The following is a 25,081-nucleotide window of genomic DNA, read 5'->3' as shown; positions in this document are numbered from 1 at the left end:
GAAAATTTATCGAATAAGTATTATGATAATTATATAACTCAATAAAAATTAATATTCAAAATATCTAAAATACCAACAATATTTTATAAATAAAAAGAATACATTGGTTACTAAAATTTCCATAAAATAAGTCATGAAAAACTTCTCTCTAAAAAAAATAGGTTTACTTCCTTTAATTAACAATATTATTAAAATACAAAAATAATATTTATTGACACTTAGAGCAAAACTCATTTAAACATAAACCCTAAAAAGAAATAAAACTTCTCACCCGAAAACATTAGGTTAAAACTACCTTCCATATACATATATATATTAGGTAAAAATTATTAAGTACCCAATGTTAAAACTTGTCGATATATAATATATATATATATAATATATATAAATATATATAAATATATATATATATATATATATATATATATATATATATATAAAGTAAGCATATATAACTTATAAGCATAAATCATGCAAACAACGGGATTAACGCATGCGGTGGCAGGAACTCAAGTGCGATGGGGCTATCTGGAGGGACCGTGTTGGCGCGGCTGAGGAGCAGGAGTGCAGTTGGTGGACCTCTGTTTCGGTGGCCAAAAACAGAGGAAAACACAGTTGGGTTTTTCGTGAGAGGGGTGGCTTGCGGTAGTGATAATTGCGGTGGTTTTCGTGAGGTGGGGTCACAACGTGGTGGAGCTCTCGACGGAGGGTATGGCAGCGGTTTATGGTGGCTGAAAGCTGCTCTGTTTTTTTATACTAAAACAGAGGAAACCGAAACTTGCAGAAGAGGCTACGAGACGATAAGCGGCAGCTTCGTGTGGCTGCCAGTGGAGGCTTGCAGTGGTCGGTTCTGCTTCGGGCAAGTGTTTTCCGACGTGCAAGGGGCCAGCCATGTGGGTTGCAGCGTGGAAGGCTTAGCAGTGGGACTGCCCTTCGGTGGTGGTTGCTCGGTTTCTCATGGGGCTTGGACAGTGCTATCGCACGTTGGTTCGTGTGTTTTGGGCTGGGTTTGATTGAGGCAGTGGCTGGGATGTTGCGCGGCGGCTGGTCTTCAAGCGGTTGTGAGGACGTGCACTGAAGTTGCACGGTGGGAGGGCATGCAACGCTGCGGTTGCTGTTTGCGTGGGGAGGAGTTTCTAGCGGCGGCAGTGTTTGGGTAAATTCTCATTGTTTGGAAAAAAAACATATGCATCTATATATATGTGAGGTGAAACCCTAGGGAGATGAGAGAGACGTGTGTGTGCATGCATGCCGTGAACGAATGCGTGTGTATGCATGCCGTGGAAGAGAAGCAGACCAAGGAGAAAAAGAAAAAAATAAAAACAGAAAGAAAAGAAAACAAAATTAAATCTGGTGTTTAAAAACAAAAATAAACATGTGAAGAAAATATAATAAAATAAATTAACTAAAAATAAATAAATAGATAAAAAATAGAGTTTGGTTGGGTCCGGGTGTTACACAGAAATATTCAAATCGCTAGGAGCTAATGATTTAGGAGCTGAGATTGGCTCCGGAGAGAGAGAGAAACTAACCATAGGAACCAAAAAAACATTTTCTCAGTCTGAAATACAAATGGGAAGAGGAAGCCCTAAAAGAAGTACATGATATGGTACAAGAGATATGATTTTCAAGCGGAAGTTGGCTTATTATATAGTATATAGCATAACGTCATATATTACGAGAAACTGAACTTTGTGAATAAATTATGAAAGTACTAAATGTTACATATATTATTCTGAGTTTCTTCAGATTAATAGATTATGGTTGTCTACATGTTTTGTTCAGGCATGTGCTTGTTTAATATATATGTACATAATATCTATGTTTATATGCATATGCTCCAAATTTCTGAAATTACAATAAACTGTAAGATCTATAAATTGCAAGCATAGACCCATGTATTCTTCCTCAAACGGTATACTTAGCGTCGATCCAGAATTCATCAAAAAGGTAGAACCATTGCTGTTACAAAACAAAGTAAGTTGCTTCTGAACTAACTGGTTATCCCATCTTTGATACGAAATATATTCTTCTTTAGCTTTACAAAAGTATGAACTTGGCCACTTTTGGTTGCTTTTAAATAGGTTGATCTGGTTCTCTTTTGCCATGTTCATAATTATGAGAGGACCTGCTCAGTTTACTAAAATAAATGCATGGTCATGCCTTAAAAAGGATAGAAATTGGATTGATACATATGATCACAGCAATTATAGTGCCCCACTGCATGCAGTTATTGGTACGGCTGGCTTTTCCTTGGACAAGGTTGCACATGATGCATATTGGAGGTTTTATTTCTGAGTAAGTTCAACCTCGTCAACAGTCACCCAAATCTACAAACTTGGGGTCAGAAGGAAGGAAGCTTTTTTTATTTTTTTTGTTAGAGAAAAAGCCATACTAGGCTTTTTGAGACCTGTAATATTTGTTTATTTTGTGTTTCATTTGCTGTAATATTTGCCAATTATGGGCTCAATTCAAGAACTATTGTTTCTCATTTCAATGGAATCTCTCCAAAATCATGTGCACAAGTTGTTTTCATTACATAACTTTTCATTACAAATGTTAATTTAATGAGCCTACAGATACCCCTTTTGTACATCATAATCAAAACACTTGAGAAGTACCATTACAATTGATACATTCAAAAATGATCTACTCCATACACTTGAGATAGACAATATTGTCGACTATGATCTGAGGTGGATGAACATTTGCTTTCTCAGAATATTCCTATGCGGTTGCGGTTGTAACTTATTGTAACTTCACAAGAGACTTGTAACTTCACAAGAGACTTTACTACAAATTTCTTAATTGCATGAACTTGGTGCAACTTATTGTCAGAGAAAAGTAAGGTGTATACTTGTAAAGGATCTTGGGATCTCCTCCCCATTCTATACATTTCAAAACAACTCAACAAAAAATTCTACTTAAACTAGACTGCCCAGGAGTTCCCTAATGGCTATTACCTGGTTACCCTTGTGTGCATTTGCTATATTTTCATCAAAAAGGGCTAGTAAGGATCTATTGAGTTCATTCCGCTCAACCATCTCCAATAATTGCATATAAAAGTTAACCCATTTGAGCAATATATGATAAAAAAATTTGTAACAAACCAAGAGGCTTGATGAGTGAAAAAGTCGCACAAACAATTGCTTTTACATCCCTTGATGTCAAGATTTTGGTTAGACTTTCTTTTGTTGCTATGAGCTCAGCTTGCATTTTATCATAGGCTTCTGTTTTACCTTCCCTTGTCATATAGTGCTTCAAAATTGAATCAAATCACTTATTATTGGCGCATCCATTGATCTATATATGTTGTGCATCCTCATCATAACTGCAACATTGAGCTACTGCCTTCAGCATATAGAAAATTAAAGAAAAGATTCCTTTTTGCAGCTCCAAACAAGTATATATGGATAGTCTTAAGCACCACCAACAACCATTCAGAGATTCTAATCAACATCAAAATAATGCATTTATTAGTGAAGATAACAAGTAAATAACTATCAAGCTGAAACTTCAACTTGCAAATAGATGCATGTATATTTTATTTTCAAGTCGCTTCACAAATGAGTGCTTAATGAAGGTATATATGACAAAAAACCAAATGCGTGCTTCACAAATGAGTGCTTATATTTTATTTTATAACTTGGTGGATTAATTCAGAAAGGGGCTTCTAACTAATGGGCGTGAAAATGGATAGGGCATTGACTGACCCTAGAGTTTGGGTCATGGATGGGGTCTTGGTACATAGTTGGTATCGCAGTCCATGCTTCCAAAACAAGAAAAGCAAACTAAAAGCATTGATTCAATTAATCAGTTGACTTTGAGTACATATTTGCATGAATGCACTCATCAGAGGTAGGCTCAAAAAGATGCCCCTGGAAAATTAGAAAAACACCTTGCCAATGAAAGTTGCTAAGCCTCCTAGTCTTGCTATCCGAACAGCAATTTTAGCAAATGCTCCACCAGCAGCTTTCTTAAATAAAAGCAGCAGCAATTCAGATTTCAACCTCCAAAGTGAGATTAATACAACAATTTGACCCCATAAAGTAGTTTCTCTCATATTCCCAAAAAAGAACAAAACCAAACATTGTTCTTTATAGAAGAAGCTACCTAATAAAAAAATTGAATAAAACTACTTTGCCCTCTCATTTTGATCACTCTATTTGACCACTGGTCAAAAAATAAAAAATTTTTATTTTTTATTTTACTTAATGATTAAGAAAGTGATTTTAAGTGTATTTGTATATTTTTTTTATTTTTTAAAAATATTAAAATGTATTAAAAAAATATGAAAATAAAAAAAAAAAAAACCACTGGGCGGTAACTCCATCGGTAAGAGTGGGGCGACAGAGTACTCCCACTCTAAAAAATTAAATCATTTTTATGAGAAAGACCAAAGCTTTCAATTTTTATACTTCCATAGTGTTTTCTCAGCAACCAAGTCGGTCTCTTCCTACAAAGCACTTCAAATTTCGTCTCCCCTACCTCACTTATGCACATCGTTTCATTAAATCACAATCCATGTCAACTTCGGTGCACTTCGGTGTGCAAAAATGCTTGAAAGAACAGTTTTCCACTGAGAAAATGGGCAACTTAAGCTCGTTTGTTTTCACAATTACTATCAACTCATCTAATCTAATCTAATTATTACAATTTTTTAAAATTTTCACATAAAATAAAGTAAACAATTCAACTTTTTCAAATCTAAAAATAAAAATAATATTAAAAAAATATATTATAACAATATTTTATTCAACTTTTAATTTTAATCTCATCTCATCTCATATATGAAAATAAACGAGACCGAATCAAAGATTAAGCGGGGGAATTTGTATTTGGTTGAAATGCACATCCTTGAACCACTCTCTATTTCACCTGTTAAATCTATGCATTTTTAGAAAGAATAATTTTATTCATCAATCTTACATCACACATTTATTTTTATTTTTTATCTTTTTATTTTTTTTAACAAGTATATAGTGTAAGAACGATAAATAAAAGAAATCAATTAGTTTAATAGAAATTAAAAAAAAAAAGTTAAAACAATAATAACATACGGTATAGACAGATAAATAAAATGAATCTTCTTAAAAACATTAAAATCCAAAAACTATACATAATCTAATGTGCAAGGTAATGAGAGTATATATATTATATAGCCTAGCTAAAATATCATTTTAGCTCAATTTTAACAAAAAATTTAGAAAACTTAATGCCAACACTCTTTGAGACGGATAACACTATTACAACCATTCATAGCTACTACTTCTACGCATGCTTTTTGTAAAAAATAAGTTACATATTGACTTCATAAGTCTTCATTCAGCAAAAAGTTAACTCAAAAATTTAATTCAAAAGAAAACCGATTGACACATTAGCGTATATAATTCCTTTTATTAGGTTCTCGTGCAAATGAAATAATTAAGTTGTCTGTTAAGCTATTGCACATTTCATTATCTTAAACACATTTTTTAAGTCTTAAACATGCAAGATTTGAGAATAGCATTGTTTCAAGTTATCATATACTAATACTCCAAGTTGAAATTCTTTTTGAAGACAACATAACTTACTCTTGGTCGCAGTATAATTGCTGCTTCAGGCATCTGCATTCATTTCACTCTGCAAAATTACAACATTAAAAATAAATATAATAACATCCCGAAATATTAAAACTCTTAACTATAAAAACATGACCTGAAAATTATAAGATATAGGTGTGGGTGGTGGGTGGGCCTCTGCATCCAGCCCGCTTGCCCCCCACCACCCCCATCCCCCAACTAGGATTTCTCTCATTTGCCTGGCCCATGAATATATATATAATAAAATAACACCGTTTTAGGTTTTCCAAAATGGTATCATTTTATTACCAGGTTAATGAAATCTTTCCCCCTGTCTCGAATCACTCTCAGCCTCATGGACTGCTTCCTTCAACCATTTTTCTGTGTTGGTGTTCTATATGACTCACATAAGACTCAATTTGTTATATATTACGGAGGTTCATTGAGCACCATACTAAATCTCTCTACCATTTCCTTCTCTTCCACTTTGGCCAATATGAATTCTCCTGGTACTAGCAGCTTTATCAGGAAATTCCCCATCTTAGTAGGAGCTTTCCAAAGAAATAGCTTAGTAGCCACACTAGCAGCGCTTGGGATGATTTTAGGCATAGTGTATTCTCTTTGGCTATATAATCGTGTGGTTTATGGAAATTTAAAACTCGATTTCCTCAATAAATTCTCCAATCCAAATGGTAGTGAAGTTCCCAACAATTATCCCAATACATAACGGAGACCATGTAGCTCCATGTACTAGCAATGTCTTGCATCTGTAAGTACCTCTTGAAAATCCTTTTCCTTTTTTTTTTCTTTTTCTTTTATGCAATGGATTATGGAGGATAAGATTGTTTCAATGGATGATGGAGTTGTATTTTGGGTGTTGTAGAGTTTGATTGGTGTTTGTGTTTGTTTCAATTGAGGTTGGATGCTATGAGTTTTAGAGTTTCAATCTGAACCTCTAATTTATGTTAGGGTTTTGGAGACTGAACCCCCTAAAATAGTCTGTACTTTGTATGATGGGTTTCAATCCAAAATCCTAAAATAGTTTCAAGTTGTTGTGGGGTTTTTGAAACCTCAAAATAGCTTTTGTGTGATTTATATGATTTTAATTTCTGTTTGATTTTTGCATCTTGTCATTGTCAGGTGTTTGATTGTTTGTCGAACCTTCAATCCATAGATAGTGGGTCAAACCCAAATACTAGAACTAGTGCTAACTCCTCTACACCTACCCCTACCCCTACATCTATGGTCACATAAAAGAATAAGCTTGTTTTCATCGTGTGGAAACACTTTACCAAGTTTGAAGTTAGTGACCCCATGACCCATAAACAAAGTGTAATCATTGTGGTAAGATTTAATGATATCACTATAAACGACATGGTACATCCCAATTGAAAAGTTATTTAGAATAACAATACAAGAATAGTTTGACAAGACATTCTTTATTGAAAAGAGTCAGTCTAGTTTGGAGATTGGACTTAAGACTTAAGAAGATGGTGGATGAGCATAGTGGGCGAAGTATGTTGAAGGGCTTTGTGAAGTATGATCCGGAGGGATGTAGGAGTCATTTAGGTCGTATGATTGTAATAGATGAGTTACCTTTTCGATTTGTGAAGGGTGAAAGATTCCAAGCCTTTACTAAGTACTTGGAACCTAGGTTTAACATTTCTTCTCATCAGACAATATTGAATGATGCTCTTAAGCTCTATGGTGTACAGAAATATTTATTAAGAATCAAATTGAAAGGTCAAAGAGTTTGCCTCACCACTGATACATGGACATACATCCAAAACTTGTACTACCTATATTTAAATACTTCTGTTGATAGATATTGGCAATTACACAAAACAAATTCTCAAGTTTTGTTTAATCGTCAATCACAAAGGTGAGACCATGGGAAATGCAATAGAATTAGCAAAAAAAGAGTGGGGTTTGGAACGAGTTGTGACATAACAGTTAACAATGTCTCGTTTAATCATACCGCACTTGAGTATTTGAAGAATAAGATTGGAGATGACAATATGCCAATATTGAGTGGAGAGTATTTGCATGCTATATGTTGTGCACTTATCCTCAACCTTATTGTGACCAATGGTTTGAGAGATGTTCATGAGTCTATTGCAAAAATAAGAGATGTGATAAGGTTTATGAGATCTTCACCGGCTAGGCTTAAGAAGTTCAAGATATTTGTTCGTGTTACGAGCATTGAATGTAAGAAGATGTGTCTTGATGTTTCTGTAAGATGGAACTCAACCTTCTTGATGCTGGAAATGGCCGAACAGTATATAAAAGCCTTTTATGTCATGAATGAGGAGGACATGCAATATGTCCGCTACTTTAACAAAGACGAAGGGAGATCAAGGTGGCTCATCGATTATGAGGTGACATACATCAAATATGGGTCTTTGTATGTAACATCCAATGAATACTGTCAACAAATTTCTAGGGAGAAAAAGTAATTAAATGAAATGTGTAAGAGTGTTGATCCTACTTTACAGATTATGGCATTAAGTATTAGACTCAAGCATGAGAAGTATTTGAGAGATTTGAGTAAGATCAATGTTTTCCTATATGTGGCTGTTGTTCATAACCCACAGTACAAAATTGATGGCATTGTATATGGATTAAAAATTACTAATGATAAGGGAAGGGCGGATCAACCTGGGGTAAGGGTTAAGGACACCCTCAATAAGTTGTATTATGAGTTCACCGCATATAAGAGTTTTAATATAGAAGTTCCATCATCCACCGCATCACCCACTCCCGAAGTCGATAGGTTGAAGAAATATAAGTGGGGTATGAGGTTTGGCTATACCCTCGAGTTTCGGAAGAATTTAAACTATCAATGGGACTTGGAGAAATAATTGTCAGTGCACATACAGTTATATGCAGAGTAGTTTGGTATCATAACTTGGTAGAAGGTAAATCTCGTCAAGTATCCCGTCCTTGGAGAGATAACTCTCTGTATTTTGGTCATCTATATTTCTATTGTAGCCTCAGAGTTTGTGTTTAGCACTGGTGGGCGAATATAGGGGTAGGCTCTGATTCTGACAAAATCGAAAAGCCCACCTTCGATCGGAGGTATTTTCGGACTTCGACTCCAATGGGAGTAAGATTCCGACTCCAATCGGAGTTTAGAGTTGGCGATCAGAGCTCCAAGCTCCTATCTGAGTTGGCCCTGCACAAGGCCCAATCTTTATTTGGGCTCCTCATTTTTGAAAAACCTATTATAAAAATTAAAAAAAAAAGACTAAAAATACCAAAGGCCCAATGCACTTTCCATTTTCGAAAAATACTAAAAAAAATATAAATACAATGAGTAAATTACATACATTACAAAATAAAAGAGAAAAAACACAATCAAAACACAATGTAAATTAAAAATGCTTGAAACCACCAAACAACCACCAAAATTACAATCACAATCACCACAAGCAACCATCCGTCCACCACAATCACAACTAACCCTAACCAACTTCACCAAAGTCGTCAACCACTTTACAATGTAATAATAAATCATAATAAAATAAAAGGATACAGCTTACAATAAATAATTATCAACACCATCGACCTCCAATTCCGAGCATCCCACATTGTTTTGGAAATTAAAAAAAAAAAAAAAAATAGACATTACACTACTTAGCCAAATGAAACATACTAAGATTAAAGTACCTCACAGGAAAGTTAATGATCTACTGGATAGTCTGGACTCCATCCCACGATGTGTTCGTCTTAATCATATGTAATTATTTTGGAGTTCACAGCTAGGCCTAAAAAAACATAAAATTATAACTCAAATAATTAAAACATTAAAAATATGTAATTAATAAATTAAAAAATGAAAGTTAAAATTAAAAGTTACCTGATTCAAGCCTATAGATGTCGGCGTTATCAATAATATCTAGTCCAATAGACGTTGAACTTAGCCAGTTTTGTGTGCAAATGAAGGCCTCCATGGTAGTCGAAGCCAATGAATTCTGATAAGCATCCAACATGAGACCTTCAATGCTAAACGCCAACTTAGAGGCAATCGTAGCAATAGGAATAGCTAGCACATCACGGGCTACTCAGGAAAGAACTACAAACTTAGTGGAATGAACTTTCTACCAAGTTAATATATGAAATGTATCACTAGGTGCATCGACATCTTCCATAAAATAAAGTTCAACCTCAAAATTACACTGCATAATATTTCTCGATACCATGACTTAATTATACATTTGCATCAAAACAATTGAACCCCTTCCTTGTGTGTCATATAAGGAAGATATCGAGCCGGTTGATCGTGAGGAGCTACCACCTTGGCTTGAAGACTAACCATTGTTGTTGTAATGGCTATATAAGTCATCAATATCATTATTCAGCACTCTAATAAATTGATCAACTTTCTCATCATCAAGGACGTCTCTAATCCAAAATTTTACAATAACTAACTTATATAGGGTTCAAGAATCGCAGCCACAAATAATAATCTGTTTATTTTCTCAACATTCCCCAATATTTATTATATTTGGATTTCATCCTCATAGTCATACCATTCAACAACCAAACAATGTCATTACAACACTATTGCAAGTAGTCATAAAGCCCCGAGAGCTCCTCAAAGTACATGTTTGTAGTGCAATATTTTCAACCTTTATTAGTTGTTAGGAGTTCCATATGATATTCCATGAGAATTCTCCTTAACTTGAGAATGTTAATCTTTGTAGGACAGACATCATTAAGAAGTTCTAATGACTTTAAGATAATTCAAAGTAATATGTATCGAGAATATATTATGTTGGAAACACATTAAGACCATTTCACATAATTTAGTTAGATCGCTCTTTATTAGAATACCTGCAACAACCACACCATAAGGAATCCAGGAATTGGGATTCTTTTTTTGTTAACAGACGTGTAGTGGTGGCCAGCACTGAACATGTATTTTGTTTTTTTAAAACTATATGTGTGTTGTTTTAAAAAGAAACAGAAAATACTAAAAACCACACAAATTTTAAAAAATATACTAATCACGCATATTCATTGTGGAAAGACAAAACTTATTTAATTAAATAAACTCATTGTTTTGCTGTGCAGTTTATGTAAAAGTTCTTGATAAATATGATTTGATTGTAATCTAAGCTTTGAGCATCATTATTCCTAATAGATTGTGTGATCTAGGGGAATTCCCAATTCAAATCCCCCAATTTTTAGAAAAACTCTAGTCTCAAAATCAAAATCCCCCAGTTCAAAGGCTAAAAACCGAAATTCCACAATCTTAATACAAAACTAGGCAACTCTCAAACAACAAAATGAACTCAATAATAATGAAATCCCCCAATTCAGAAAAAACTCTAAAAATTTTCAAACCCCTACAAATGGAATTAATAGGGCAAAAAAAAAAAAAAACCTAAACAACCCTCAAACAACAAAATGAACTTAATAATTAAATTAAATTTATAGTAAAGTCAACGGCAACAATAATCGAATAATCCCCAAAATTTTGGAACCCTATAAATCGAAATCAATACAAATCAAACAACAAAAACAAATCAAAATTAGGAGGCCAAAATATACTTACAACGTCGCGACAGCTGATAGGAAGTAGTTTACGGTGAGACTAGGCTCACAATGGTGTCATGGCAATGACAAGAAGGTGCAGAACGATTGATGGGTAGAGAGAAACATAAAGGAGAGAAAAGATTAGCGAAAGAGTGAGGGGGAGAAGGGGTCCTAAGTTTTGGACCCCCAATGTGCACAAAATAACGTTGTTCCACTTGAAATGGAACGATGTAGATTCAGCTAGTTAGTTAACTATCATCCCAATAAAATAACCAACAGAAGTGAAATGTAAAAAATGAAGAAGTTTAGTTCTAACCCCCCTCCCCTCCCCTCCCCTTTTAATGATCAATCTTATTTGGAAAACAAAGAATGAGTATAATAAGGAGAGTCCGGATATAAAAAAAAAAAAAATCGAGTATTTCATCAAATTTATTAAAAAGTTTGTTCTTTCTTCAGTATAGTTTTTTTTTTAAGTCGGAGTTTGGAGTCTAAGTTTGGAGCCCATATGAACTCCAACTTCAAATTTCGACTAATTCGACTCCTTTGGAGTTATAGCCAAAGTGGGTGTCGATCGGTCGGAGTCGATGGAGGTTTTGCATAACCCTAGACGCATATTGGATCTATTTTGGAGTTCATTGTCTCCTAATACTATGGAGGTTTTGATTTGCACTAAGAATTGAATCACACGAAAGCATATTCAGGTTTCAGAGGTGGGGTAGACTTTGCAAATAGCTACAAGGAGAATGATATTGATCAGTTTGGAAGTGGTAGTCGCTCTTAATTCATTATTTTACTATTACTTATAATAGGTTGTATTATATTTATTTGACAAATTTAATTTCAAATTAAATTGGTGTATGGATAACTTCAGGAAAAGTGCTTGCCACTTGGAGTATCCATCTCATCTTGCTACAAGCCTACATATTCATATTGTTGCATTTGTTTCCTTTTTTTTTTTTTAAAATGTATTTCAATTATTTAAACATTGCTATTCATTCAAGTTATTTGACAATTTGTAATATTTTTACACTAATTTGTAATAGTTTTAGATTAATGTGTAATAATATATACTACTTGTACTAACTTAAAATTATTAGTTAGAACTTAGAACTTATGTTTTATACATTTAATTTTAATTTTATGTTTTATGATTTTAATTTAATGTATTAGTAAAATAAGGTTTTAGGTCAAATTTAGCTCAAAAAATGGATTTTGGGTCCAAAATAGCACAAATACAAGTTTTGAGCCCAATGGGCGCTTTGGGGGCTGGACGGACTGGGAGGCCAATCCCCTCGACTTTCAGACGGGGCACCCACCCACGTGGGGTGAGCCTGGGGGGCCAACTTGCCCCACGTCCATGCAAGAGCAGGAGGCAAGACCCAGGGGGCCTGTCTTGGGAATACGAGTAGCACCCCTAATAAAATGCTTATAAAAAATAATTAATAGTTATCCAAAATAGAAAAAATTCTAAAGATTACAAAACACATTTTGACTTCGCAAATCTTTATATGTTCTTTTTGTATACTTTTTGTGTACATAAACTTCGCCTATTTCACTCGTATTAATAAAAATTTCATTTTACTTGTTAAAAAACAAAGAGAATGTACATAAACTTCTACTCAGATACTCTAAACACTTCGCTCAAAAATCACACTACACAAATCACCATCGTCCAAAGCAATTTTGCTCCCACATATCATAACCTTGCTCCCACTTTTATTTTATTTTATTTTTTGAAGAAATTCAAAGAATAATAAACAATGCCACATCAGCATAGTAAGATCAAATTAGAATATAAATGTAGTATTTTTCAACTTTTCAAATGGTTGTGCAAAAAAGAAAAGATTTCAGGCTAAAACTCGTTCTAGTATAAGTGTATTACCATCAAGGAATAACAAAAACAAAACCAGTACAAGTCTATGAGCAATAAAAGAGGTAGCATCTAAAGTTAGCATCACTATCCTCTTCATTCAATTGAATGCTTTCTGAACTCTGTTCCGGGAAGTTATGGTCATGACAACCCTTTTAGGGCATCAGTGTGTTTTCTCCACCGGGTGCAAATCTAGCCTATAAATTATGGCTACAAGGCCATCCTATGGCTACAAGGCCATCCAATAACAAGACGGGAAAGGGAAAAATGTTGTTACTAAAAGTAAAAAATCATATTTCATAGAGGTTGAACACTCAAGCTCAGCTCCATATCATTCTGCTACACAAACAAGTCCAAGGTATCAGAAAATACCATTTTTTTTTTTTTTGTTACCAAATGCATATGTAGATCCTTCAGCATCATCTTTTTGTTTTTTGCAACAGGTAAGCAGGGAAGACCAATTTGGCACAACTCATCATCACATGCTCAAAAATAAATCGCATTCACATATTCACTGCCATTTGAAATTCTTCTGGTACACGGAGCAAAGGAGCCTTGATTGCACCAGGCTTGCCAAGCTGACCACAGGCGGCCATCTGATCATCACCTCTACTAAGTCGCAAGAAAACAATGCACCCTGCTTCAGCCAAAACATTTCGAAACTCAATCATCTTTGCCTCACTGGTTGGTCGAAACTTGGATCCAGTATGAGGATTGAATGATATAAGATTGATCTTGCACGGAATGTCCTGAACAAGATCAATAAGCCTCTTGGCATCCTCAATGCTGCAAACATAAACACAGACTAAGTCAATAACAGACTAAGTGTGGCTCTTGTATGTGTCCCATGCACTTGGCTTCGCCTATTATCAATAAAATTTCTTATTTACTGATAAAAAAAATAATATCATTTAAGTCAAAGCCAGTGCGATAAGCCACAAATATTGTAGGATGAACCACATAAAACTATGTAGCAGCCTTGCATCATAGCTGGAAATAGCAAATAAATGATATACCCAAGTCAAAAAATGTGGAAAAGTAGAAAGGTTTATCCAACCTGTCATTCACTCCTGAAAGCATTACATATTCAAAGAGAACTTTGTAGTTATGCTTCAAGCGAAGTTCCTCCTGAAGAGTCTGAAGAAGCAAGCCTAATTTATATTTGCGGTTAATTGGCATTATCCAGTTTCTGACCTGTAATGTTTACGGTGTAAGCAAGGCAAACCTTCTTTGCACGTGTGTGTTCTGCATACCAGATAAATTGTAGCAGTACCTCGTCAGTTGTTGCATTCAAGCTAACAGCTAAAGCACAATTGGATTCACGAAGAAAACGCCTCAGCTGAGGAACAAGCCCACTGGTTGAGACAGTGACCTTGCGAGGACTGAAGTAAAGGCCTTGGTCATGCACCATAATTTCTGCAGCTTTTATGACATTGTCAATGTTGTGAAGTGGTTCTCCCATTCCCTACAAATACAAGTACATACCCTATTATAAGAATATTTACATTACTTACAAAAAGAAGGTGCATATTTTTACATTACTTCTTTCTCTCCACTAATATGATCCATGAATAAGTTACGAATTTCACATGTATCATACACAAATGAAGAAAATACAGTTGCTAATGGCCTTTGTGACATCTAGTTCTGCCACACGCAAAAAACGAAGAGGCAAGGAGTGGCAGTGAGATCGGAGGCTTAATCGAGTCCCTGTGAGTGTGTGAGTAAATTGAGGGAGCAAAAGAAGAAGAAAAAGAAAATACAGTCACAAGAACAGACAACTTCTAGTCTTGAAAGTCTAGTCAAGCGTGTATGAAGGATTATATAGCTAAAAGATGAAGAGAAGCTAAAGCAAATGAAATTACCTTGAAAGAACTAGTTCAAATTGTTTGCATGCCTTTATCATAGTCATTAATACAATGGATGTAGCCCCTTAAACTAAAAAATGACCTATAAAATGCATGTCGTTTCCTCATAAAAAGTTATATGTTTTCTCTCTCTATCGTGAGAAGATATAGAACCAAAGCAGCATTAATAGAATGTACAAAATGCCTCAATAAAAATTTCAAACCACATATGCTTCACAATTACAACATTTACTCTAGAACACAATGCACTACTGCACCATTGCAGGAAAAGAGAATTGCAAGGTTGAATCAATGAAAGCCTTTGTATGCTAATTGATGTTTGGAATCTGGATTATGTTTATGTTGGCCAAAAAGATCCAGTGTTATGAAATTGTGTCTGGAAAGGTTGACTAACCATAAATACAACATTGGTAATGGAACCAACTTCACTCGTGAGTAGACGCCGGGCAAATACAGCTTGCTCTACTATCTCAGCTGCAGTTAAATGTCTCTTTAAACCCATCCTGAAAAATATGTTGATATTCAAAATACATGCAGCTTGTCTAGGACACCAGAAATTGGAATATATAAGTTGCATAGTTTTTTTTATGTGAATATACAAGTTGCACGGTTCCAGGAGAAAAACAAAAGCTTGCCTGCCAGTGTAGCAAAATTGACAATTCATGGCACATCCCACTTGACTGGAGACACAAACAGTAGTCCTGCCCCTATCACAAGGTATGACAACTGTCTCTATTACCAGGTCATCTTCCAATGTAAATAATATCTGCAACCTCCTGCCATTTTTCAAAATCAATGAGAAGATTCTGAAGAAATGGAAGTAATATTTTTAAAGACAAATAAATAACATAAATTAGATGTGCAGCTGGAAAAGGCAAAGATCATATCTACCTTCCTAGTTCCGTCACACGCTGTGAGAATTTCTTTCAAAGATAAAACCTTGAATTCAGCATTTTCACACAACATTTTCTTGAAATCTTTGTTCAAACCTATTGTACAACACAGACTAGAATTCATAAGACTTAAGAGGCCAATCAGAGGGAGAGAATATTGACGTAGAAGTATATATATCTAACCATTGCATGAACTTAAAATTGACAAATATATTAAATCAACAGCCAACCAAGTTACTAGGGAGATTACATAACAATGCAGTGATATATTCTAATATGCTACCGAAAAAAGTAGTAGAAAACCTTCCAACTCATCAATGTGATGTGCCCAAATGTTATTTCCATAAAGGCGCTTCCATAGCATTAGAGCCTGACCAGGTCTGTATCCTTGTAACTGAACCCAATTCTGACAAAGCAAGTTCTCACTATTAGAAATATTAAGTCTTGAGATTCAACCAAGAAGCTCAAAGTATAGATATTTCCATGAAAATGGCAATCCAATTATACTTCAGAAACTAAAAACAATACACAACCAGGCATATCTTGTTTTGAAAAATTGCCCACATTACACATAATGGTTTGTAATTTCTTATAAGCATCCAGGTATCGCTAATTTAGCACATTGAAAGAACCATTATTTCTCTAAGTAGCCAAAAAAAAAGATCCTAAAAGCAAAGAAAAAAATATATCGTAAACACCACCTAACCATGTTTAAATTGAAAAGTTTTCCCATCTATTATGAGAAATGACATATATAGAGTTAACAGCACCACCGTAAGGGAAGCAGCTGAGTACAAAGAAACAAAAAAAGAAAAACGAAAAGCAAATCAGATAAAGATTAAGCTCAAGAATTACTTCGAGCTCAGAGTATTTCATCCCCTTAAGAAGCACCTTGGAGCCATCTCCCGAAACTCCAATTCCACCAGCGTATCCTACCCAAAATTAAAAATAAAAATAAAAAACACGCCCCCACATTAAAAAAAAAAAGAATCCATGAAATCACAAATCCAAAATCATAAATTGATTTATGGAAACTCCACTCAATACTATTCCATCTTCGTAAAACGAATACAGATGACGTATAGGTAGACTCACCGTATTGAGAGGAATTATGGTGGACGGAAACGTGAGTGGTCGGAGGAGAAGAAGCGGCAGTCGAAAGCGAGCGACGGGGGAGGGAGAAGACGAGGGAAATGAGAGAGAGTGGTGGTTTGGGAGATGAGAAGGAGAGGGGGGATTGGTGCAAAGGAGGGGAAAGAGAGGCCATCGAAGGGTTCGAATGGAGCAGATGCCTCATCATCCACACACACCCCATCTCGGTTTCACGATGTTTTATTTTTGGCGTCTCGAAGTTATTTACTTCTTTACAACACCATCTAATAACACTTTATTTACCTTAAAAGAAAAAAAAAAAAATTGTCAAAACACGCTATCTGATTTGCGTAACTTTTAAAATGGAGATTGAATTCGAAATCCCCTCCCCAACTTTAAAAAAATAAAATAAAATAAAATAACACTTTACTCATAAAACTTTGTTAGATTCTTTCGTGTGTCCCTTTTTTTTCTTTTATTTTTTATCTGAAACAATAAAAAATTAAATTATATAAAATCTATCTCGTGTAAAAATTCATAAAAAAAATATATAATTTTGGTGGATTTTCTGAATTTTGGGTACCAGGCTAATTGTGGTCTGGCCACTCAATTTTGTGAAATGTCAAGCTTGCATTCACCCATCATCTACAGATAGGTTCCATCATGTGAGTAAGGGATGAAAATTCAGCTGATGATATTCCCAACAAGAACAGAAAATACTAATACAAATACATTCCATCACCAAACTGCTCAAGTCTTGATGTGAAAATAGGCTAAAAGATGAGCAAAATAATTCTACAGGAGGTAAAAATAAGTAAATTGTAATACAAGCTGAAGAGCATTTTTCGCATACTGACTTCTTCTGATAACACGATTGAAGATAAATTAACTCAGAAAAGTTGCTCAATTTTGTCCACCCTTTTTTCAGTGTTGCCCTTGTAATTTCTGAACTCTGACCGAGCATGTTTACTTTTATTCCATCGAAGGAACCAATACCACAATATTAACTTCGAAGGCACAGTTTGGCTTCTATTGTCCTCTAGCTGGTTGGTGTGTCCAAGGAAGGTTTTGATCAGATGATATTAGCAACTTGCCATATAGTGCAGAAAAGCAGCTAGTCCCTGCAAACCACATTTAAAGAAGTGAACTGTTAACCATCCATAATGCCGAACGAATTCACTGAGCTATCATGTGACATACAGGGAGGGAAAGGTGAAAGGTGGGTGCAAAGTTGCAACTTGCAACAGATGTTGGTTAAATCACTAGGCGCACTTAAGTGCAAATGCCATTTAGAGCCTAGACACAAAGTACAAGTGCACGCTTGATTGACGTAAAGCACATTAAATACCATAAAAAAAACAAAGAAAGTCGTAAGGCACACCTATGATATTTGAGAACCATAATCAAATTAAAGTATATGGTTCAATCAAAATATACCAAAAAGCTCAATATTGTAGGTATATCGGGTTATGCTAACATAAGCAATCAAATATCAACCCATCTCGAAAACCAACTTGGAAGATTATATCGCGTTCAATGCATACAGATAAAATGAAACATTTTTTGATAAGTCACATCAAATGAGACATAATGTGGCAATGGGACGTAAATGATCTTCAATGTCAACTAAACACTAAAAAATATTTGTCTACATCATTTTCTTGGTCTAGAAATGAGTTTTAGGTTGCGTTTGGATGTTGAACTGAGTTGAGATGAGTTGAGTTCTTTATAAATAGTAGTAAGTTGAGATGGTAGAGTGAGTTTTGTGGAGTCCACCTAAGATGAGTTTAGACGTGTTTGGATATTAAAATGAGTTTATATGTATTTATGGGAAGTAAAAAAAAGTTGTAGGTCCCGCGAATAAAGAGGTATTGAGTTGAAAAAGGTCGTAGGTCCTACGTGTAAAGATATCTTGAGTTCAGTGATGTTTAATGATTTGGGAGTTGTGTGTTTGGATGTTAGGCTAGACTTAAATTTGAACTCAACTTAGATGAGCTCAGCTACTACCATGTTCCAAACGTAGCTTTTTTTTTTTCAAATTACAAAAGCGCACTATTTTGTACTTTCAGCTCATACAAAAAGCACAAAAGAGAGCCCCTTAAAGCACACTTTTTTGTAAATGTGCTTTGCTTTTGTTAAGTGAAACACTTTGGCCTTGGCACTTTGCGCTTAAGTGCACTTTTACCAACAATTCTTGGAACTCCAGGTTTAATGTGATGATTTAAAATATGGTAGACATCGCATAGGAAGTATAAGGAGAATCGAAAGGGTGACGAAAATGATCCTTTCAATATGAAATTGAGAGAGGCAGGTCATAGGTCACAGGAATCACTGGTAAACTAACATTATTCTTCAGAAGGAAGATGCTAAAAGGCAACAGAAGAAGAGAAAATGAGTGGCAGCCCTATTGCATGATCATGTCCATACAAGCAGCAAGAAGAGACATGATGATCCAAGTGAAACTGACCACATCGTACTTATTTATCTGGCTATTTCGTTGATAACATTTATCTTACTAGTTATTATAAAATTTATCTCACAACTTAAACATCTCCAATCCCAGCCATCTACTATTACTAACTTAAAAATGACTAAAAAGGCACGAAAACCCTCACAAATCATGGCTAAAAGAGCATGAACAGAATTGTACTGTTGCATGGTTATAGTACCCTTGTAGAGTAACAAGAGCAGGCTTACAGTACCCATGAGTAATATTGACAACATATTTGGAACAACATACATTAGAAAATCTGTCATCCTTCTGGGAATTTTACACGGATGACAAAAAAATTATAAAAAGAAAAAAAGAAAACCAACTCTGATACTGGGATATAGTTTTGGACAAAGAGCCAATGCGACCAAATATGTATTAAGGAACCTTCTAGATTTCTAGCATTAACAATATCCACAGAGAGAATTTCTGTCCATGTCGTACTAGCAATGACAAAGTGGATGGCAACGTGAAGGTGAGGCAAGCGTTGGAAGCAAAACCTCTATAACCCTATGGGTTTGAGGGTATATAAAACAGGATTCATTATATAGTCTGAAGGTAACATCTCTCCCAGTAATGCCGTAAGTACCGTTTACCTTATGTTCTGCTAATTTAGATTACCGACAGATAATGAACATTGTTTTAGTAGCCTCATTTCACATGCTGACAAATATACCCTCAATCGCACACACCAAACATTATAAATGGTGATGAGATTAAAAAGCTTAACCTCCTAGTTTGGGTACTGAGAATCTCAGAATACCTCACTACTATTCATTATTTTATTATTATTTTCATCTATTTTTCACTACTATTCATTATTCTATCATTACTTTTTCATTACTATTCACAGAATACCTGAGAATACATCACTACCCAAACACAACCTTGTGATAACAAGAACAGGTTCAGGTCAGTGGGAAACAATTTGGTTTTTATGTCATTTTAATTGGTATTGCTTGGCTATAATTATTATTAGACTAGGAAGGATGGAATACAAGCAACTCAACACGCATGCATTTCAGAGTTAAGAGAGAGTCAATGGCATTTGAGATGCCCCAGTTCTCATGTGTCTGAAGTGTATTGCTTAAAAGAAGGCCCTTAGAATTATTTGTGTTTTAGTGGACTATGCCTATTTCAATATTAATAAAATATCTTCTTACAAAAAATGAATTACTTTTAAGTTAGTGCTAAAAAACCTACGTGCCAGTTACAATGCATTTAGTAGAATATAATGTAATTTTATCACCATCCTTTGATGTAAGTGAATAGATTTCTCAGAAGATCTAAGATAATAAACAAGGGTATTTTCACCCTCCTTTTCAGTTTACGTATAAGTTCTGGAAGGATGTGAACTCACTGAATGAATGAAAAGCCTAGCTGCTGCGAGCTAATGAAGCTCTGGAGAAAGGAACACCATGTTTGCAACAACAAATATAATAATGAAGAACACATTACCAATGCTTTAAACTCCTAGCTTAATAATAGTAGAGAACCCTAGGCTCAAGATGCAATGTCCCAGAGTGAGTACAGCAGGTTGTGAATGGGATCCCACATTGTTTGGGAGAATGAAAATCTTGTCCTTTCTAGTGAATGAGATCCCACATTTCTTAGAAGGTGCTTTGATAATTATAATGCTTTGGTTTCCTACATCAATCCATAAAGAGAAATAGTGATATGTGGGTGTTTTCACACAGCGCATGTGTTTAGATCACACGAGTACTGCTAGATATATTCATGAGTTGTGTAAGCGTCATGCACTCCTTTAGAAAAAGAGTGGAGTTCTTTTTTTGGGTCTCATATTTAGTCACCTTTTTTAAAAAGAGTGTGCGGCGCTTGCGCACATTATGACTGCAAATATCATATACACACAAGGCACATACAAAACAAGATGCATATATGAATACCTTGAAAAGGGTTTTGTTGACTAATTATAATACCAGAGAATGAAAGGCTCGCTTACCAGTACTTAATCAATCCATCCCAGCCGCATGTTGCAACCTTGCTTTGTTCTAAGGGATGCCACTCACACCCAATGCATACTCCCTCATGGCATTTAAGAGTTCTGAAGACTCTGCATGTCTTCCAATCCCAAAACCAGCATTTACCCTCACCATCTCCAGACATAACGAACCGTCCATCAGGAGAGAAATTGACCTGGCAAGCATACCCGGCCACAATGTGCCCAGCAAACCTCTTCTTCTTATTGAGCTGAAACCTCTCTCTCGTGCCATATATAAGAATCTGATTATCCAAACTCTGCGCGGCAAGATAATTCGTACTAGGGTGGAGCGAAATTGATGGCATAGAGTGCATATGCGGCTCACTAATATACTTTATGACCACAGGAATCCCGAATTCCCATACACGAAGCGACTTGTCATCGCTTGAAGTAACAAACCTCCTGTTATTATCGACAAAAGTAATGGTATTCACGGCTCCTAAATGCTGATCATACTCTTGCGTAATCTGTGCCGTGTTCATATCCCACTGAACAATCTTCTTATCGCTCATCCCCGCCAGCAAGATGTTCTGTTTATCTTCGTCCGGATTAAGCCTGACAACGTACGGAATCTTCCCGGTACTGAAACTTGATATCACTTGCCCGGTCTCTGTATCCCAGTACTTGATATTCTTATCATACCCGGCAGTCAGAAACTTGGTCCCGTCGTTGCAAAACCAAATGTCCCGAACCGCCTTGGAGTGGCCCATGTAGGTCCTCATACATTTGCCAGAATTGAACACATCCCAAATCTTCACCTTCGTGTCCATCCCCGCTGACAAAATCAAATGCCCGTGTTTCGGGAAGAACCGGATTGCGGACACGCCCTTGGTGTGGCCGCTCCAAGTGTGCACCAACCTCTTGGGTATATAACAATGTTCGTTCGTGGCCTTGGCGTCCTTGGGCGGCGCGATCCAAGACCTACCCTGATAATCCTTCTCCTCCTTACCATGGAACGTGCTCTTATCTGGAACAGTCTCGCCCTTCTCGCCGCCTCTCTCTCTTTCTTCGCCCTTCTTCTTCGCGTATTCCTCAGCGTACTTCTTCTGCTCCTCCGTCAATTCGGTTTGTTGACCTTCCTTCTTGCCTGCCCAAGGACTCTTCCGGTTCTTCATCAACCAGGTGTCGCTCGCAGGATTATCAAGCTCCACCTTGTCGACGACTTCTTCGGGGTCCTTATCCTCCTCCATTTCCTTCTTCTTCTCTATCTTCCTCTTCTTCTGCTCGTGCTGCGGTATGCTGTAGACGGAGATGGAGTCGTTTTCGCGCAAAGCGTCTAGATCTCCGACATAGTTGTTGCCGGCAGAGGCGGAGGGGTCGGCAGCGTAGCCGTACTTGTGGAAAGTGTTGTATTGCTCGTCGAAGACGAAGGGTTCGATGGATGCATCCTCGACGAAACCGAGCTTGTGGTTGCGCATGCCCTGGGCGATGCCGTCCTTGGCGTAGGGATGGGCGGGGCCGTAGATGGGGGCCCAGAGCTGGTCGTAGGTGGGGTTGAAGGCGACGGCGTGCTGGACCGGGTCGATGGGCCGGGACAGGGCTTGGTGGGCCTGCGCCACCGTCAGGGCTAGCATGGTGTCGTCAACCTTGGGAGCGGCGGACTTTCCGGGGAGGAGGCGAGGCGGGGAGGCGTCCGGTGACGGCGTGTTGGGATTAGGGTTTTGGTTTTGGTCCTCTGGGTCGTTGAGTTCGACGTCGTTTTGGTCAGTGTAGGTGCGGAGTAGATCCATCGGGGGCAAAACCCTCTCTCACTGAATTACCCCTAATGTTGCAGGTGGTGTTCTTCGTTCCCGAACCAGAGAGATCGATTCAATTCACTGCTTCCCTGATCTTGATCCTCTGAAATCTTTTGTCACTCAGGCATTTCGCCCTAGAGTCCAGTTACGGGAGCATCACAAATATTTGGCATCAAAAATAGATTTTCTTTACAAAATAACTTTGAATTTTATTAAATAAAAATGACTTTCATTTAAGAAAATAAAATTTTGGCAACAAAATTTGTTTTGATTTATATTTCACACTTTCTTCATCCTATGTAGGGGTGTAACTAGTCCGGTCCAATCTAATTTTGGATAAAATCTAATACCAAACCAGTATGTACCGATTTTGTATTTTTCAAAATCGATTACGCACCAGTTATCTTCATAAACCGATACTTCCGATTTTACTAGTTTCTGGTCCGGTCCAATCTGATTTTTTAATTTTTTTAAAATGTAAATTTCACAATTTATCATTAAAAATTTGTTTATAAAAAAAAACTGATTTAAAAAAAATCTGTTTTATACTTTTATTAAAAAAAAATATGTTCTAACTTTTACTAAAAAAATCTGTTTTACTAAAAATTACTTCAATAAAAAATCCGCTTTACTACAAAAAATCTGATTAATTAAAATCTGTTTTAGTAAAAAGTAAAAACTGTTTTCCAAAAAATTGCTTTACTAAAAAACTGTAAAAAAAAGCTGGGAAAAAACTAGAAAAAATAAAAAACTGCTTTACAAAGTTATAAATATAACTACTACAAAAACTGGAAAAAAAAAATCTACAATAAACTGTCTTATCTACAATAAGTCTTTGCATGTTAAAGGAAATAACTTAGTACTTACATGTAACACCTTGTATTTTAGTGTATTTTTAATCGAATGATTATTTTTTATTAATTTAAAAATTGATTCTTTTGTTTTAAATTTTCATATTTTAGTGGGTTTATTTTTATGATTTTTAATTTGTGAAAATTTAATTTGATATGTTTCCTTAATATTAATAATTGTTATGCATTTAAATTTCTCTTTATTTTAAATTAACTTATTGTTAGATTTAATTATTTATGTTCATTTTAATCACTACGTTTGAATTATTTTATTTTTACTTGTTGTTTTGAAATCGTTTTCGTTGGATCATTTTTGTGACTTAAGATGTGAGGGTTGGACCTCATTTCTTTCCCTCACTTTTTCTTTTTCCCTTTTCATTTTTCTCCCCTTTTTCTTTTCCTTCTTTTTCTTTTCTTTTTCTCCTCTCCTCTCCCGTGCGCCGCACCCTCTCCCCTATGCGTTTTCTTCCTCTCACCTAGGCCGTCGTCACGCACTGCTGTGACCGACACCGCCCAGCCCATTCGCTCCCACACCGGCCAGCGACACCACCCCTACAATCCCAGCCCCTCTCGTGCCGTCGTTTGCTCCCACACACAATGCAAGGCCGCAGCACCTCTTGTGTTCGCGCGCCGCCGTTGCGCCACCTCCTGCCACAATTTCTTCACCACTTCATCCTCGACCTCCTAGCAACCCAATGGACCCAACCCCAGCTCCGATCCGTCACCGGTGAAGCACATCCAACCCCATTTCCGATTTGAGTATTTTTGGTCTTCAACCACCCTTTGCGCCCCCACCCACGGCCAACCACCACCACCACCACTAGCTTCACCAACATCCTTAAGCCCTACCCTTGCAATCTCGGATCTTGGTTTGTCCCCGTTCAAAATTGGATTTTTGAGACCCACGGCCATAGTGCATTTGACATTGTTTTGTTGTTGCGTTGCCGCTTCTAGCACCTTTGTGATCTTTCAAAAATTATATTATAGCATTGTAAGTATTTTCTCAAAGAACTTTTAAGATTTAAATGTATTTTTGCGCTAACTCATATTTACTGTGAATTATTTGGTTGTGCCGGACTGAGTCTGAGGAGTAAGGGATTGGTTGGATTGGATGATGGAGTTGTTCATATAATTGGTTTATGATGTGAGATTTATTGGCTGTTTCGGGTTTAAATA

The 25,081-nt window shown here is 36.1% G+C and overlaps 2 protein-coding genes across 3 annotated transcripts; both read right to left on the bottom strand.

Moving 5' to 3' along the window:
* Nucleotides 1-12,961: 12,961 nt before the first annotated feature.
* LOC108986784 (dual-specificity RNA methyltransferase RlmN) lies at nucleotides 12,962-17,085 on the bottom strand. Its single transcript, XM_018959543.2, has 9 exons — nucleotides 16,829-17,085; nucleotides 16,589-16,665; nucleotides 16,037-16,139; nucleotides 15,732-15,829; nucleotides 15,476-15,606; nucleotides 15,235-15,343; nucleotides 14,246-14,437; nucleotides 14,030-14,166; nucleotides 12,962-13,758 (listed from the first exon to the last, which is right to left on the bottom strand). Exons 1-9 carry the CDS (start codon nucleotides 17,046-17,048, stop codon nucleotides 13,476-13,478), a joined length of 1,350 nt encoding a protein of 449 aa, XP_018815088.1. The 5' UTR covers nucleotides 17,049-17,085; the 3' UTR covers nucleotides 12,962-13,475.
* Nucleotides 17,086-17,491: 406 nt separating this feature from the next.
* LOC108986776 (pre-mRNA-processing factor 17) lies at nucleotides 17,492-23,236 on the bottom strand. 2 transcript variants are annotated; one of them, XM_018959528.2, is made up of 2 exons: nucleotides 21,280-23,236; nucleotides 17,492-17,946 (listed from the first exon to the last, which is right to left on the bottom strand). In XM_018959528.2, the coding sequence occupies exons 1-2, from the start codon at nucleotides 23,046-23,048 to the stop codon at nucleotides 17,940-17,942; spliced, it is 1,776 nt and encodes a 591-aa protein (XP_018815073.1). In that variant the 5' UTR covers nucleotides 23,049-23,236; the 3' UTR covers nucleotides 17,492-17,939. The 2 variants fall into 2 exon arrangements, with proteins under 2 accessions (XP_018815073.1, XP_018815074.1); XM_018959529.1 differs by lacking the exon at nucleotides 17,492-17,946 and having other exon boundaries at nucleotides 21,276-23,236.
* Between the last annotated feature and the right edge of the window lie 1,845 nt (nucleotides 23,237-25,081).

Source organism: Juglans regia, chromosome 16 (genome assembly GCF_001411555.2).
Source record: "Juglans regia cultivar Chandler chromosome 16, Walnut 2.0, whole genome shotgun sequence".
Classification (NCBI taxonomy): Eukaryota; Viridiplantae; Streptophyta; class Magnoliopsida; order Fagales; family Juglandaceae; genus Juglans; species Juglans regia.
This window is presented reverse-complemented; position numbering and strand designations above follow the sequence as displayed.

What these genes read in the sequence shown, in the direction of transcription:
- LOC108986776 (XM_018959528.2), bottom strand. Translation starts at nt 23,048, where the DNA reads ATGGATCTACTCCGCACCTACACTGACCAAAACGACGTCGAACTCAAC.
- LOC108986784 (XM_018959543.2), bottom strand. Translation starts at nt 17,048, where the DNA reads ATGGGGTGTGTGTGGATGATGAGGCATCTGCTCCATTCGAACCCTTCG. An exon ending in TGAATGCAACAACTGACGAG is followed by an intron (nt 14,167 to 14,245) that starts GTACTGCTACAA and finishes TAAACATTACAG; the next exon opens with GTCAGAAACTGGATAATGCC. An exon ending in CTTTCAGGAGTGAATGACAG is followed by an intron (nt 13,759 to 14,029) that starts GTTGGATAAACC and finishes TTATGTTTGCAG; the next exon opens with CATTGAGGATGCCAAGAGGC.